General features: G+C 39.4%; 1 protein-coding gene across 1 annotated transcript in view; it reads left to right on the plus strand.

The window, feature by feature from the left end:
* LOC126215371 (translation initiation factor eIF-2B subunit alpha) overlaps positions 1–16,902 on the plus strand; it is a 66,545-nt gene that overhangs the window by 35,137 nt on the left and 14,506 nt on the right. Inside the window, exons 6-7 of the mRNA XM_049942066.1 lie at positions 5,756–5,900; positions 15,262–15,387. Coding sequence (XP_049798023.1) covers positions 5,756–5,900; positions 15,262–15,387 — 271 coding nt within the window. The remainder of the gene's footprint in view (positions 1–5,755; positions 5,901–15,261; positions 15,388–16,902) is intronic.

Genomic DNA, 16,902 nt, shown 5'->3' on the forward strand with positions numbered 1-16,902 from the left:
AAAATAGAGTACGGAAAGATGACGCGCTACCATGTTTCCTGTTCAATGCCACCATGGAGAAAGTGATAAGAGAAGTAAACATCTTGAATAGGAGAACCGATTTTTCATAAACCTGTGAAGATACTGGACTATGCGGACGACATTGGCATAGTAGCAAGAACTCTGATGGCAATGGAAGAGACATTCATTGCACTTGAAAAGGCCATCAGGAATACAGGACTAAATATTAACAGGCAGAAACAAAATACTTAGCTGCTGGGAAAGCGCATAGGGAGAACATGTCAGCTGAAATAACAATGGGTAGTTATACCTTTGAAAGAATCGATCATTTCAAATACGTGGGTTCGATTATAACCAGCCTAAACGATTCCTCATATGAAGTAAAGCAAAGACCAATTGGAGCCAGTAAAGCTTATTTCGCTTTAACTAAGCTTCTATCTTCAAGCCGCCTGACTAGGACCACAAAACTAATCATTTATAAAACAGTGATCAGACCAGTGCTTATAAACACACTGAGAACTGGCCTCTGACAGCAAAGAATACTGAATCGCCGGATGAGTTCGAGAGGAGAATACTCAGGATAATCATCGGCCCAATTTGCGAAAGGCAAAGATGGAGGAGGATTTGCAAAAGGCAAAGGTGGAAGAGGATTTGCAAAAGGGAAAGATGGAGGAGGAGATAGAACCATGAGCTGTATACCATCTACAAAGACCAGCCTGTTAGAAAGTGGGGTGGGCACATGACACTGATGAATGATACAAAAATACAATAAAAGATATTACAAGGAAAGCCAGGTGGACAGAAAGGATGTGGTCAACTGAAAACTAGATGGGTGGACAGAGTCATAGAGGACCTTCAGAAGATGGGCTACAGGGACTGGAAATTGATAGCAAGGGACCGAGATAAATGGAAGGAGATTGTTGAAGAGGCCAAGACTGATCATGAGTTGTAGAGATGCAAGAGGAAAAAGAGAGTCACATCTCATGACCACCGCTGCCAGCAGTCATGTACAGTGGCTACATTCCTGCCAAGTCTTTCTGCAGTATCACAGAAGGAACGTCCAGCTTCTCGTAGCTGTTTTACACTACCTTGGTCAAACTCAGCGGGGTATTGATAATAGCATTTTCTTCGTCTTAAAGGCATTTTTGACTAACATCACTCACCGTGTCCAATCTCAAAGGAAACTAAAGCTAAAGCAAACCTGATTTGCATTACCTAAGTGGCATTAACAGTGCCACTCTTATGCGACAGCTGTGAAATTTGAACTGGCATCAACTTTCAGATTAGAAGCACATACCAACTATCGTTTGTCTCTCAAATCATTCTTGGTGCTGCGATGTTTTATTTTTTAATTTTTATTCCCCCTCCCCCACCCTCTCCCAGTGTATCTTTTAGTGTTATCTTAGCAACACAAACAGATTTTCAGTAAAGAGTACTACCAATGGGAGGCATACTTTATGAGTGCCACAAAAAATTAAAACGCAAAATTCATTAATTCTTGTTGACTTTTACTAACAACATACCTTCTAAAGAGATAATGGTGTCTAAGTAAGGCCCAGAAAGTGAAAATGTTGAATATGATATTCATTGTGTAAATATATCAACAAAAATAAAGAATTTTTGAAAGTATAATGTAATTGAAAAGATAAAAAATCTACTCACTAAGGAGGGGCACATACATATAAAAGGTATTATGTATGCAAGCTTTTGGAGCCAGCAGCTCTTTTGGAGCCAATAGCTCCTTCTTCTGGCAGAGTGGTTGAAGGGGAAGGAAGAGGGGTGAAGGAAAAGGACAGGTAAGGTTTAGGAAAAGGGGTAGAGTTCAGAAAAGTCACTTAGATCCCCAGATCAGGGGAGACTTACCAGATTGGATGAGAAGGAAAGACTTATTCATTGTGAAAAGTTGCAACTACTGCTACACATCAATTAGACATCAATTTTTGTATTACATTTAACTGAAAAATTAAAACAATTAAAGACTCTGGTAGAAAAATTCGTTGAAAACAAAGAATGTTTTATTCTAAATTTTAAAATATAAACTACATGACTTGATAACAATATTTATAAAATGTGGGTATGAAGTACCCTACACTCGGTTGGTAGTGCTAGGGTTAATATGAAAAGTTTCAGATTGCACTGCAGTCCAGAGTCCATGTGTGGTGCAATAAGTCAGTTTAGATGTCAATGGAAGGCACCGCCGTAAAGGATCCTTTTTTTGCTTGACCACAATGTTTATCATTTTGGTTTCCTTAAGCATTCGCACTGTTGCGTCAGTCTGAATTTCTCAAATTTCTTCTTTGTGTGTCTAATCATGGAGCAGTTTACTAATGCACAGTGTGTGCTGATAGTGAAAACATTTTATCCGAACAGAGGAAGTTATGCAGCGATTGAGAGATATCTTTGCACAATTCTAGGGTGCAGTGGAGCACCGAATGAATTGGCATTTCACAGGTTTATTATAAGATTCATTGAGACAGGTTCAACAGTGAATGTTGTATTCTGGGCACTCTTGTTCTGACTGATCTGTCCAAAACATTTCAGTTTCTTGTGACCATTTAGCTGATATCCACTGAAATGAAATGGGTTCTTCATCATTCCCAAGAACTGAGCTTAGGATATTTTTCCATATGACAAATTCTGTAGCATGGTCTCTGTTACTACCCTCAGAGAATTCAGCTAATGCAGCAGTTGAAAGAAGACAGTCGTCAGAAAAGGCAACATTTTGTTGACTGGTTTATGAGAAGATGACAGTTTTGTGAGAAACATCTTTTTTAATGATCAGGGGCACTTCAACTTAAACGGAATTGCGAAGAAACACAGCCACCATATCTGACAGAAAATCTTTGAACTTTTGTTTTTATGAAGTAAAGCAACCTTTGATGTTAAAGGAAACTGATGCCGTGCAATGTTAAGAGATATTTTTGTGGCCTCAATTCAATGAAATGGACGTTTAAGAGTTGTTTCTGAGGGGTTGTGTCACTTGTTACATTTCGTATGAAATAATTGAATTGTTCTCTACAAATGCTGTCTGTATCACCTTGTCTTGCACAGTGGTTACCGACAGTGGCCACCGAGGTGACTTAACCACCTTCAGTGGAATGTGTCCCACCAACCAAAGCTGTTCGCAGCTTGTGCTCTAGTGGCTAGTGTTGCAGCCTCTGGATCACGGGTCCCTGGGTTCGATTCCTGACCGGGTTGGGCATTTTTTCTGCTCAGGGACAGGGTGTTTGTGTCGTCCTCATCATTTCATCATTATCGTCATCGTTTGTGACAGTGGCTAGATTGGACTGTGTAAAAATTGGATTGTATAAGCTGATCGTGCAGTTGAGCGCCCCACAAACCAACCATCATCACCAACCAAAGGTGGATATTATGTGGAATTACAACCTCAAATTTCTGCAAGACTGTGGTTTTCAAGGATGCATTTGGACCTATCCCCTTTAAGTGTGCCTTATTTCCTGTACATTTGTTGGAATCAACATTTCCGATTCCCCTGCGTGTGGGTGTGATTCTGAGTCAGCAGCTGATGTAAACCACTACTTGTTTTCTTGTTCCAAATTGGACAACGAACGATCGTAATTGCTGAAGACTCCTCCCTCAAACAGCATCTTCTCTTTTGGTTTTTAAAGACATTTGTCTGTGTAAAGTGGTGCTCAGTTTTCTTAAGAATGTAGGGAAAAATCTGTAGGACTTGCATTTTCATTTATCTGTATCACTTGTTATTAAATTTAAGAAGTAGTGTGAATTGGTAATGTAAATGTCTAGTTTACTTATCATTCTATTTGTTAAATATTTAGCCAGCCACTGTGGCCAAGTGGTTCTAGGTGCTTTAGTCCGGAACAGCGCTGGTGCTACAGTCACAGGTTCGAATCCTGCCTTGGGCATGGATGTGTGTGTTGTCCTTAGGTTAGTTAGGTTTAAGTAGTTCTAAGTCTAGGGAACTGATGACCTCAGATGTTAAGTTCCATAGTGCTTAGAGCCATTTGAACCATTTGTTAAACATTTGTTATGGAAAAATAATTGACGACTTCAACTTTCAGTTCTGTAAACATCAATTTATGTATTTCAATATGAATATAACAGAGGGAAACATTCCACGTGGTCTTTAAATATGTCTGCTTGTGTCTGTATGTGTGGATGGATATGTGTGTGTGTGCGAGTGTATACCTGTCCTTTTTTCCCCCTAAGGTAAGTCTTTCCGCTCCCGGGATTGGAATGACTCCTTATCCTCTCCCTTAAAACCCACATCCTTTCGTCTTTCCCTCTCCTTCCCCTCTTTCCTGATGAGGCAACAGTTTGTTGCGAAAGCTTGAATTTTGTGTGTATATTTGTGTTTGTTTGTGTGTCTATCGACCTGCCAGCGCTTTTGTTTGGTAAATTTATGTATTTCTTTGTAGAATTACATATTCCACTTGAACATTTGTTTTCAGTGGCTAAATAGACTACAAACACTGAAGGCCTGATCAAACAAACAAACAAAACCTTCTGTAGGAAGGGGGAGGGGGGGGGGGGGAGCATATGGAGCCAGATTGGGTGAGTGGGTGAAGCACAAGCACCATGTTGTTATTTGCCGTGAACTGCCCATTTTCGTCACACACTCTCTCGTAATCATCTTCGTAACATATCTAGATAAAAGTGTTGGTTCACAGTTTTGTCCTGGAGGACTGAACTCCTTATGGACAATGCCATTGGCTTAAAAAACAAGCAAACAAACAAAAAAATGGTTTTCACATGATTTGAAATGAGAAAACCACTCGTAGACCTGTGATTTCTCCAGAGCATCATCATTACAGGCTTGGCGAAACATCCTGTGACATATCTTCAGTTGACACATTGCCACATTTGAAATGAGGCAACATAGTGAGACCTGTCATTTGCTCAAAGCATCACCATTAAAGGATTTCTGAAACACCCCAATAGTCTCAGCTGCAGTTTTCCCTAACAGAAAACAAAATTTCACTCACTCTTTGCTCCTTCTTGTCAGCCATTCATTAATCACAGAAGGGTTGAAATAGGAGAAACACAAACAACAGAGTGTTACAAACAAACCAGCCATAAGGAGTGGCCGCGCAGTTAGAGACACCATATCAAGGATTACACGGCCCTCCCGCTGGAGGTTCGCATCCTCCCTCGGGCTTGGGTATGTGTGTGTTGTTCTTAGTAGTGTAAGTAGTGTAGTGGTGTAAGTAGTGTGTAAGTCTAGGGCCTGATGACCTCAGCAGTTTGGTCCCTTAGGAACAAACACACACACACACACACACACACACACACACACACACACACACACACACACACACACACACAAAAACCACTTAACTCCGACATCAGCTTACTGGGTGACTTGGGAGAACCCAAACTAACACCATCTAGTGGCACAACACGTAAGTACAAAGTGTATGTGTGAACAGTTTCAGTCCGGCCATCTTTGGGCCCCCCACGTATATGTATTGTTCATTTATTTTCGTAAAACAGTCACATAAACATTTATAAGTGGTACCTAAGGTCCATTTACATGGACCATACTTTACAGCAATGTGTGTGTGTGTAAAAGTGCAGCAGTCAATATTGCTGCAATGTGGCTATAGATTTATGTCTGTGAATGGAACATAAACAAACCTGGATGTATATGCTGCAATAAACGTGTTCTCTGCTTGGAACCTTACAATGGTTGTTCCCATTTCTTACTCATTATTTTAATTTGTAATGTTGTCTGTAATATAGTTATAACCTGAGGTCTTTTCCCTCATTTCGTAAGGGTCCTGATGAGCAAAAAGTTGCGTGACCTGGGTATTCCGGTGACAGTCATCCTCGACTCCGCTGTCGGCTACATCATGGAACAAGTCGACCTCGTCATGGTCGGAGCAGAAGGTGTCGTGGAAAGTGGAGGCATCATAAACAAGGTGACACAGCTTTCACATCTCGTACTTTGAAACACGTCACCTTGTAGTGTTAATCTTGATGCACAATTTATGTATACGCGTATGTAACACACAGTTCTCTGTTTTCACCTCTTTTGATTCCTGTTCGGTTGTATTGTGTTAAAATATTTACTACTGCACAATGCCTGACTAACAAGGGGAGGCCACGATGATGGTATCACGGATTTACTTCAAACTTTGCACTGCTCTGGAAATTCCGAGAAAATCGTAAGAGAAGTTTTATGCATCTGTTGCCGGCCGGAGTGGCCGTACGGTTCTAGGCACTACAGTCTGGAGCCGAGCGACCGCTACAGTCGCAGGTTCAAATCCTACCTCGGGCATGGATGTGTTTGATGTCCTTAGGTTAGTTAGGTTTAATTAGTTCTAAGTTATAGGTGACTGATGACCTCAGAAGTTAAGTCGCATAGTGCTCAGAGCCATTTTACACGTCTGTTACGTAACTGATGTATCCTCGCATGGGTGCCACACGTTAGAGTTCATGATGGTCAAGTGGTTAGTGCTCAAGCTTCATAAGATGAACCTGTATGAGGTGACAGTTCGATTCCCACTGAAACCTTTGTTTTTGTAGTACAAGTGTAAATTCTGTGATGTTCAAAAAATTTGCATGTACGCTATTTGTTCTTGCTACGTTAGCAACGTCTCACTGCTATGCAGGCTAACTGCCAAATGGCGGCCTGCCTCTGTGTCTGCAGCTCGAAGCATCGAGGTGCAAAGTAGTTCCGGGTACCTTTGCAGATTGCATGTGTAATGCATTTTGAAAATCGTGACAGGCATACATTTTCAGCAAAACTACATGTGTTTTTTTCATTTACGTGTCAATAGTTATAAATATGTTTGTTCTAATAATTAAATTTAATTAAAAATAGTAAGTAGTCAAACAACATGAAATTCACTAAAACTTCATGCAAGTACATGTGATTTTTTAAAATTATATTGTTAACTATCATATAAATAAAGTAGTATGACCAGTGATGAAAAAAAAATATAGATTAAAAATTAAGTTGAAGCAACGAAGCTCAAACGCTAACTACTTGACCACCACGAACTCTAATGTCCAGTGTCTACACACAGATACAACAGTTGCAGAATAGATGCGTAAAGTTTCTCTTGCGATTTTCTCAGAATTGCTGGAGTAGTGCACCTTACTACTTCCACATTGTGTTGTTTTAATGTCCTATTAAATGTACAAAAAGTCTGAAGTAAATCTGTGATCTTGTATTTTGTAGGGAGCACATTGTGCTCATGTGGGAGCGATCTAGATTGTTGTAAAACAATAAACTGGTAGCCAATATCGCAGGAATTCTTTTCATTCCATGATTACCGGTTTTGGCAAAACTAAAGCCGCCATCATCGGATCTTAGGACACATACAGGTTACAATGTCAAGGTAAACAATGCTGATATTAATAATTGCCTACAACACGCAGGCCTTACTACTTACGAAAATTTTATAAGGCCTGTGTGTTTTAGGCAACTATTAATATCACCATTGTTTGCCTTGACGTTGTAACCTGTATATGTCCTAAGATCCGATGATGGTGGCTTTAGTTTCTCCTAGGTACCTAGCTTGAGCTTGTATGTGATGGAGACACTTAACATTTATAATGTCATCTCTCTTGGACACCTATGTGCTACTTACGACAATTTTGTAAGGCCTGCGTGTTATAGGCAACTATTAATATCACCATTGTTTGCCTTGATGTTGTAACCTGCACGTGTCCTAAGATCCGATGATGGCGGCTTTAGTTTCGCCGAAACCGGTAATCATGGAATAAAAAGAATTCCTGTGATCTTGGCTACCAGTTTATTGTTTTAAAATCTGTGATCTCAACAACATGGCCTCTCCTTTAAGTAATACTGGAAAACTGCTATTTCACGACAAATCTATGGATGATGGACTGTCACTGTTCTTAACGAAAACACAAATAATTATCTCTTCACTGGCTACGGTTCTGTCAGAATGAGTTAGAATTGAACAAATTTCTGTTCTGAACTAATGTGTCAGCAAGGTTAACATCTGGACTTGCTAATAAAAGCTAAACCCAACTGTACGCAAACACACACACACACACACACACACACACACACACACACACACACACACACACACACACAGCGAGATAGAGAGAGAGAGTTACAATTATGACATTGAATAGTGTTTGAATATTTAGATAGGTTAAATGGATTAAGTCTGGATTCAGACAGAATTACTGAATAATTATGTCGTTATTGCAAAGTTTCCTACATAAATTTATAAACGCTTGACATACTTTGAATTTATTGAAAAACCATTACACAGTCTGGGTGTAGTTGATTGTTACTCAACTCGAACTGTAATGTCAAACAGCTATAACAAAGTTACTACTTCTGTGTAAGTAGCCATATGTGACAAGTGTGGCCTTTCAGTAAATATGGCAGCATAATGACATAATTGAACTGATTTTTAAACAGTGTTGTGTTGTCAAAGAAATGGGGAAAATTTAAGAATTTATTTAACATTTCCTTTTTAACAAAGCAAGGATTTTGTGCTTAAGTTTTCTGTATAATCAGTCAGTGTATATATGGGATGTTCAAAAAGTCTCTCCACAGTGCCGTATGATTGTTAGCTGCACGTGCCGTATGCCGCATTGAATATACCGAAATGAAACTTGGTGAAATACAAGTTATTAACTTATTGAATATGCATTTTTACTTACAAATTTTCGCATTAATTGTCGAAAGTGTCTCCCTTGTTGTTGAATACACAGTGCCATTCCCAGGCAGGCGAACAATCATACGGCAATTTTGACAATTGATAAATTGTTCCAGGTCTGTTTCCAAAACACAAAAAAATCACTCTAATGTCACTTTTTATGTACTGTCCAGTGTTGCTGTAGTTCATAGGCTTGTTCCATCTCTCTGTCAAAACAATTAGCTGTTTCTTCTCTGTGCATAGTCACTATTATTGTTTGTACATTCATATTTCTTTGACAAGAACTTTAACAACCCTTGTTCTTTTCACTTCTAGATTTCTGTGTACTTGACGTTTTCTGAATCACCTCTTTTGAGAAATCTCTTGTATCACAAGTATTGCTTCTTCTGTCTTCTCTTTTCTACCTTCTCCATTATCAGGCCCTACCTCTGTCGAAACTTTAGAACCTAGATGTTTCATCTCACAGTTCAGTGACTCAGTACAACAATTTTATGTCTAAGGCTCTGGTAGGGGGTCTTGATCGGTTTTAAGAAGGCCTCTCATTCAGCTGACTGGAAAGTATTGTTTGGCATTCTAATAGAATCTGGAGTTATCCATAAAACAGTGGAAATTGTCAAGCAACACAGGCCCTTTCAAAGGTAAAGTTGTGGAAGAATTCTCTAAAGAGGTTTTAATTAAAATTGGAGTGATGGACTGTCCTCGGTTCCCTTCAACTGAACTTCAGAGGTGGTCATTTGAAAATGGGGAGAGGAATTAGCCGGGAAAGTGGTGCTGCACAAAATTCACTTTGGAGGATCAAGAATAAGTCAGTTGCCTTGCCTTCACCAACAACCTGGCAATCCTCGCAATAAACACAGAAATACACTGTGTGATCAAAAGTATCCGGACACCCCCAGAAACATACATTTTTCATATTAGGTGCATTGTGTTGCCACCCACCGCCAGGTACTCCATACCAGCGACATCAGTAGTCATTAAACATCGTGAGAGAGCAGAATGGGGCACTCTGTGGAACTCACGGACTTTGGACGTGGTCAGGTGATTGGGTGTCACTTGTGTCATACATCTGCGAGTTTTCCACACTACTAAACATCCCTAGGTCCACTGTTTCCGATGTGATAGTGAAGTCGAAACATGAAGGGACACGTACAGCACAAAAGCGTGCAGGCCGATCTCGTCTGTTGAGTGACAGAGACCGCACACGGTTGAAGAGGGTCGTAATGTGTAATAGGTAGACATCTATCCAGACCATCACACAGCAATTCCAAACTGCATCAGGATCCACTGCAAATAGTCTGACAGTTAGGTGGGAGGTGAGAAAACTTGCATTTCATGGTTGAGCAGCTGCTCATAAGCCACACATCACACCGGTAAATGCCAAACGACGCCTCGCTAGGTGTAAAGAGTGTAAACATTGGATGATTGAACAGTGGAAAAACAGTGTGTGGGGTGACGAATCACGGTACACAATGTGGTGATCTGATGACAGGGTGTGGGAATGGCAAATGCCTGGTGAACGTTATCTGCCAGCGTGTGTAGTGCCAACATTAAAATTCGGAGACGGTGGTGTTATGGTGTTATCATGTTTTTCATGGAGAGGGCTTGCACCCCTTGTTGTTTTGCTTGGCACTATCACAGCACAGGGCTACATTCATGTTTTAAGCACCTTCTTGCTTCCCACTATTGAAGAGCAATTCGGGGATGGCGATTGCTTCTTTCAAGACAATTGAGTACCTGTTCATAATGCATGGCCTTTGGCAGAATGATTATACGACAATAACATCTCTGTAATGGACTGGCCTGCACAGCGTTCTGACCTGAATCATATCGGACACCTTTGGGGGAGTTTTGGAATGCCGACTTCGTGCCAGGCCTCACCGACCGACGTCCATACCTCTCCTCAGTGCAGCACTCCATGAAGAATAGGCTGCCATTCCCCAAGAAACCTTCTAGCACCTGATTGAACGTATACCTGTGAGAATGGAAGCTATCATCAAGGCTAAGGATGAGCCAACACCATACTGAATTCCAGCATTACCGCTAGAGGGCACCACGAACTTGTAAGTCATTTTCAGCCACGTGTCTGGATACTTTTGATCACATAATGTAGCTCTGGTACGCATAAATATACTGTAGTAACAGGCAGAAAAAGCTGGCCTCCAAAAACAAAGCACATAATCAACATCTGAACAGCAGGTCAACATCTAACAACAGAGCATGATAAAATAGAAAAAGTGGATGGTTTCAGAGACATCAGCAGATAGTGCAGATGAAAACTAGTGAAAAAGAAGCCATCAACAGCAACAAGAGGAGATGGACAGTGCTTTTCATAGGACATGTCCTATACAAGAAAAAGGCAGTTTCAAGAACAGCTAAACTCGGGCACTATATAGTGATCAAAACCAAATGTGTCTACGCAAGTGAATGCCTCAGAATGACATGAAAAGCTGGACTGAGAGAAGCTGAAAAATTTGAGCACAAGATCCTTTGCAAAGTAATGGGTCTTACTACCATAAGATGGACAGTATAAGCTTTGAGGGAGAGGAGAGTTATACAGCGACAATCAGCAGCTGATGAAGTCAGTAGGGAAATGATGGCTGAAATCATATGGACATCTGTTTGGCATGAATACAACCAGACTGACAAAGTAGATTTTTAATGTATTTGGCAACAGACCTGAAGACTATGATCAATAGTTCAAGGAAGTAAGGACCTGAAGAGCACTGAAGAGAATCAGGAGGACGTCTCTGACAGATGAAAGTACAGATCACTCATCAACAACTTTAAAGGCTTTCGTGATGACCAAAACTAGAACAGTGGATAGGCAGCAAGAAAAGAACGAAATCCTTTTTGGTTGCAAGAAAATACTTCCAGAAATGCCTTATGGTTACTTGACATGGTCTCTGATGACTCCAAGTGAGAGGAAAAAAAAAATGACTTCATCACCCATCATAACATCTTCGTTCCACTCATTGTAAAATTTCCAAAACTGCTTGCCACGCTGTCAGTACTTTGACTCTCCTCTCCATGCTTTAATGTCCAACAGGTAGCATGGAAGTTACAATAGTAAAATTTAATTTACCACACCATAGCACTTGATATCACATAGGAGTTACATTTGAGTTCACCTTAAAAATAAAAACCACATGTTTACAGTTACAATGGTATATTAAATCATTGTTGAGAACTGAAAAGGTGCCACATTTGCAGTGATGTGAATTCTCCATCACAATGTATTCAAATGCATGTAGTTGTGAGTATAAGTTGCGTAGATTTTGTAATCTACTTTCCTATGACTCAGTGCTAAAGTACCAGACTGCAGATCCAAAGGTCTCGGGTTGATCCACGGTCAGTCCTAAAATATTTATGTGTCACTTTTTTTGTTAATGTGAAAAACAGGGTTATGCACCAAATTACATTGTAGATCCCCCTATAACTGGCTGTGTCAGTTAGTTCAAAGGTTGGAGGATGGCAACGGAATACCATCTCTAATGGGATTGCATAATGAAACATTGTGACATTACAACCAATCTTCTAGTTGATTACAGTGTTACTGTTTTAAAAATATTTTACCGTCTCCCTTTTTGATGAAGTGTTTGAGCAGAGCGAAAACAAGACTCCCTAGAAATTACACAACAGTTCCCCCCCCCCGGTAGGCAAAAGAACAGTAGGAAATGGACATATGGGGTATCAAATTAACCAGTGTGAGGTCTAATTTTGAAGAAGAAGAAGATAAAGAAATTATTTTGCTTGAAAATAATCTAGGTGATTAAGACAATATTATTGAATGATTTAAGGCAATGTGAAATATTTCATGAATAGCTGCTGTTAGTCATGTGAAAGAAGTGTCAAAAAATATCAAAATTTCAGCATAAACTGAAACTTCTCTGTTTTCTCTTGACCTACATGCTCTTAGTAGTAGTAGTAGTAGTAGTAATAGTAATAGTAGTCATAATAATAATACAACACTGATCTGCATTTAAGTATATTATATTTTATACTGTCTGGGGAAAAAAACTTGAATATAAAAAATTGGAAAAAATGGGAAAAAGTCATGTTTTCTGAAATAATGTTTCTGAAAATAGGAAATACTTATATATTAGAGTAGAAAAATATGTGAGCCTCCTTTGAATGATGCTCAGAATTACATACAGATGATGTACTGATTGAGAGTTTAAAGTTCAATGTTTAACTGAGAATCTTACAATTTTATAGAGTACTAGAGAATACTTGTTTGGTGCAATTTCACTTGGTGGTAATCTCCTTATGTCACTAAAGTACGTGAGGCTCTTCTTCTGTATATGATTTTTAGCACCATTCAAGCCATTTCAAATGCTTTTCTAATCTATTTTATTTCCCACTTTTATACAAATCATAGCACAAAACAGTTAAGTACCCTTTTTTCTTTCTTTAAAAGTTTTATGTACTCTTTCTTTTCTAACAATCATCTGATGATGACTTGCTAAGAATTTAAACTTCAGACCGACTCTATTGGATAGGGTAAACAGAGTATGTACTATATGCTATTACTTTTCCTCTAGAGGTTTTTGATGTTCTTCTACATCTACATTTAGATCTATACTCTGCAAACCAGTGTTAAGTGTATGGCAGAGGGTACATCCCATTGCACCATTTATTAGGGTTTCCATTCCATTCATGTATGGCGCACGGGAAAAGTGATTGAGTGCCTCTGTGTGTGCTGTAATTATTCTAATCTTGTCGTCAGGATCTGTGAGTGGGTGATGCATAGGGAGTTTAGTATATTCCTAGAGTCATCAATTAAAGCTAGTCCTTGAAGCTTTGTTAGTAGACTTCCTCAAGTTAGTTTATGCCTATCTTCAAGAGTCTGCCAGGTCAGCTTCTTCAGCATTTTGGTAACACTCCCATGGGCCAAACAAACCTGTGCCCATTCATGCTGGCCTTCTCTGTATACATTCAATATCCCACATTAGTCCTATTTGGTATGGGTCCCACACACTTGAGCAATATTCTAGAATGGGTTCCATGAGTAATTTGTAAGCAATGTCCCTTCTAGACTGATTGCACTTCCCCAGTATTCCACCAATAAAACCTGAAACCTACTGCCTGCTTTACTCACAACTGAGCCTATGTGATCATTCCATTTCATATCCCTGCAAAATGCTACACCCAGATATTTGTATGAGTTGATTGATTCCAACTGTGACACATTGATATTATAGTCATAAGATACTACATGTCTTTCTTTTGTAAAGTGTAAAATTTTACATTTCTGAATATTTAAACTTGCCAATATTTTTCACCTCTCTGAAATCTTATCAAGATCTGACTGAATATGTATGCAGCTTCTTTCACATAGTACTTCATTATAGATTACTGTATAATGTGCAAAAAGCCTGATTTTACTGTTAATATTGTCTGCAATGTCATTAACATACAACGGGAACAGCAAGGGTCCCAAGACATTCCATGGGGTACACCCGAAGTTACTTCTACATCTGACTACGACACTCTATCCAAGGTAACATGCAGCGTCCTCCCTGCCAAGAAGTCCTCAGTCCAGTTGCAAATTTCACTTGACATTTCACGTGATCAAACTTTTGACAATAAGTGCAGGTGTGGCACTGAGTCAAATGTTTTTTGGAAATCGAGAAATACTGCATCTACAAGACCGCCTCGATGCAAAGCTTTCAGTATGTCGTGTGAGAAAAGTGTGAATTGGGTTTCACGTGTTTGATGTTTTTGGCTGGCTGGCATTGAGAAGGACAGTCTGTTCAAGATACCTCATTATGTTTGAGCCCAAAATACGATCTAAGAGTCTACAACAAATTGACGTCGAGGATATCGGACGGTAGTTATGTGGATCACTTCTACTACCCTTCTTGTAGACGGGTGTGACCTGTGCTTTCTTCAAAATACTGGGCAAGGTTTTTTCATCAAGGAATCTAAAATAGATTATAGGTGGAAGAGGGGCTAAAGCTGCAAATTCAGTATAGCATCTGATAGAGATTTCAATTTTTAATATTTTGAGCTGTTTCTCAACACCACTGACACTAATACTGATTTCACTCATCATTTCAGTGGCACAAGGATTAAATTGGACCAATTCTCTCTGGTTTTGTTTTCTAAAGGAACATTTGAAAACAGAGATAAGCATTTCAGGTTTTGCTTTGCTACCCACAATGTTAGTTTCTGTCTCATTCGTTAGGGTCTGGACACTAACATTAGTGTCACTACCAGCCTTTATGTACAACCAGATATTTATTTATTTATTAGGATTTTCTGGAGTATTATTTGAAAATATTCTGATACAGTAGTCACTGAAGGTTTCACACATTGCACTCTTGACAGCCAAACTCATTTCATTCTGAATCTCTGTATCTACAGTCGTCTGCATTGTTTTACACCTATTATGCAGTAGTCTCTATACCTTTAGAAGTTTCTTTACAGTGGCAGTATACTATGAAGGGTCCCTTCCATTATGAACTTTTCTACTGGGCTGCTGCATGTTAGAATGATGCTTTTCTGTTTTGATAAACCAACTGTAATTGTAATTTACTTGTCATTATGATAGCCATTTTTAGATAATATTATTTACAGTTATCACAGTCCTCAGTGTTTCACAATGATGTTATGAATTGTGACCCAACAGGTTGGAAGTTACACAATGGCACTGTGCGCGAGGGAAATGAAGAAGCCATTCTACGTGCTGTGCGAAAGTTTTAAGTTTGTACGCCTCTATCCGCTCAACCAGCAGGATCTACCGGATGAGTTCAAGGTAAGAGAAGTCAGAATAGGGTATCACTGTTTTCTGTAAATCGTCTCAAATGGGTAATTAAGTCAGTTTACGCACGTAACATGCTTTTCTCCTTCTTGAATTTCAGTATTTTTTTCATAAAAATGGGAATGATATTCAAATGATTGAAAGCCCACTAAAACATTCCGTTCAAGTCATGTGATGCCTGTGACACCACTGGCTAGCTCACTGCTCCTACAGTCATAAAGCTAATTCAATGTCTCGTGTTGGAATTTACATTTCAGAAAATGGATTACAAATGGCACGTAGTACCTCCCTGTACAGATACGTCTGAACCATGATTTATTTTCAAAAAATATTCTTAAGAATTTATTTTATTTACTAGCGATTCATCAAGAACATTTACACATTTAATCACACTATGTAAGCATGGAAGTAGTTGCCAGGGAGTAACTGATGAAATCATAACCAAATTCCTTTTAACAAACGGGAATTTTATTCACTTTAATAGTGCCTAAAAGCATTTTTTAAAAGAAACAAATTTAAAATTATAATCAGAAAGCACCCTCTAAATATCAAAGTTATAATTTATTCAGAGGCAGAAAGAAACAAATTTTGATTATATGAGCTTTCGGGCAGAGAACCTTGCCGCTCCCTTTTGACACGGTCGTAGTTATGACCGCTCACAACAGCCTCTGAAAGACTACACTGGTGCAAATCTGCAACACACCAGTTAACTTTAAACTAAGAGTTTTAACAATTTACACAAGTATACCAACTATGCACCCCCCATAGGAGGGATGGAAATGGTACAAAACACTAACAATTAAAATATTAACCTTGCCACCAAAGGTGCAACTTGATTTTAACTCCTAAGAAAAGTCTTACAGTGAAAGGGTGGCAACTTTATATACTAAAATGATCATTTAAATAAAAGCCCATGAAATGCAATCTTATATAAAATTCTACAAGGTTGGCCAAACAATAGTTAAGATGCTCTACAGTACACAGATACCGCCTCTCAAGATCATAGGCAATAATAACAAAGTTTCCAAAGATCAAAACATATTTCAGATATTAGACCGTTACACTCCAAGCAATAAATTCATTAACACACCAAATCCGACAAACATGACAGAGGCAGCTACTAACATACGGTAAATTGATAGGGAGATTACCGAACAACCTGAGCCGCAGATCACTCTAACCCGCCCCTACTCCACAAGGGAAAAACGGACCACCCAATTTATAAACAACCACCTTCCCACAGGTGGGCAAATGGAGAAGAATGGTAGGACAACCCCAAGCAAAACGGCTGGTGACCTCACCAAGAAAACAAGTAGAATTTAACAAGAGTAAATCAAACAACATATCAGCAATCACTTAACTTCTAATAAACGGCGATGTCTGGCGAAGACCTGGCGCAGCACCCCCAAAACGCTCTCCCGAACCGTCTGCTGCCAGCCGCTTCAACGGACGCAAGAAGGCGCGCCGATCTCCCGTCTCGCGGCGTCGCAGCTCGCACCAGCCAGCCCG

The sequence above is a fragment of the Schistocerca nitens genome, chromosome 12 (assembly GCF_023898315.1).
Source record: "Schistocerca nitens isolate TAMUIC-IGC-003100 chromosome 12, iqSchNite1.1, whole genome shotgun sequence".
NCBI classification, from domain to species: domain Eukaryota; kingdom Metazoa; phylum Arthropoda; class Insecta; order Orthoptera; family Acrididae; genus Schistocerca; species Schistocerca nitens.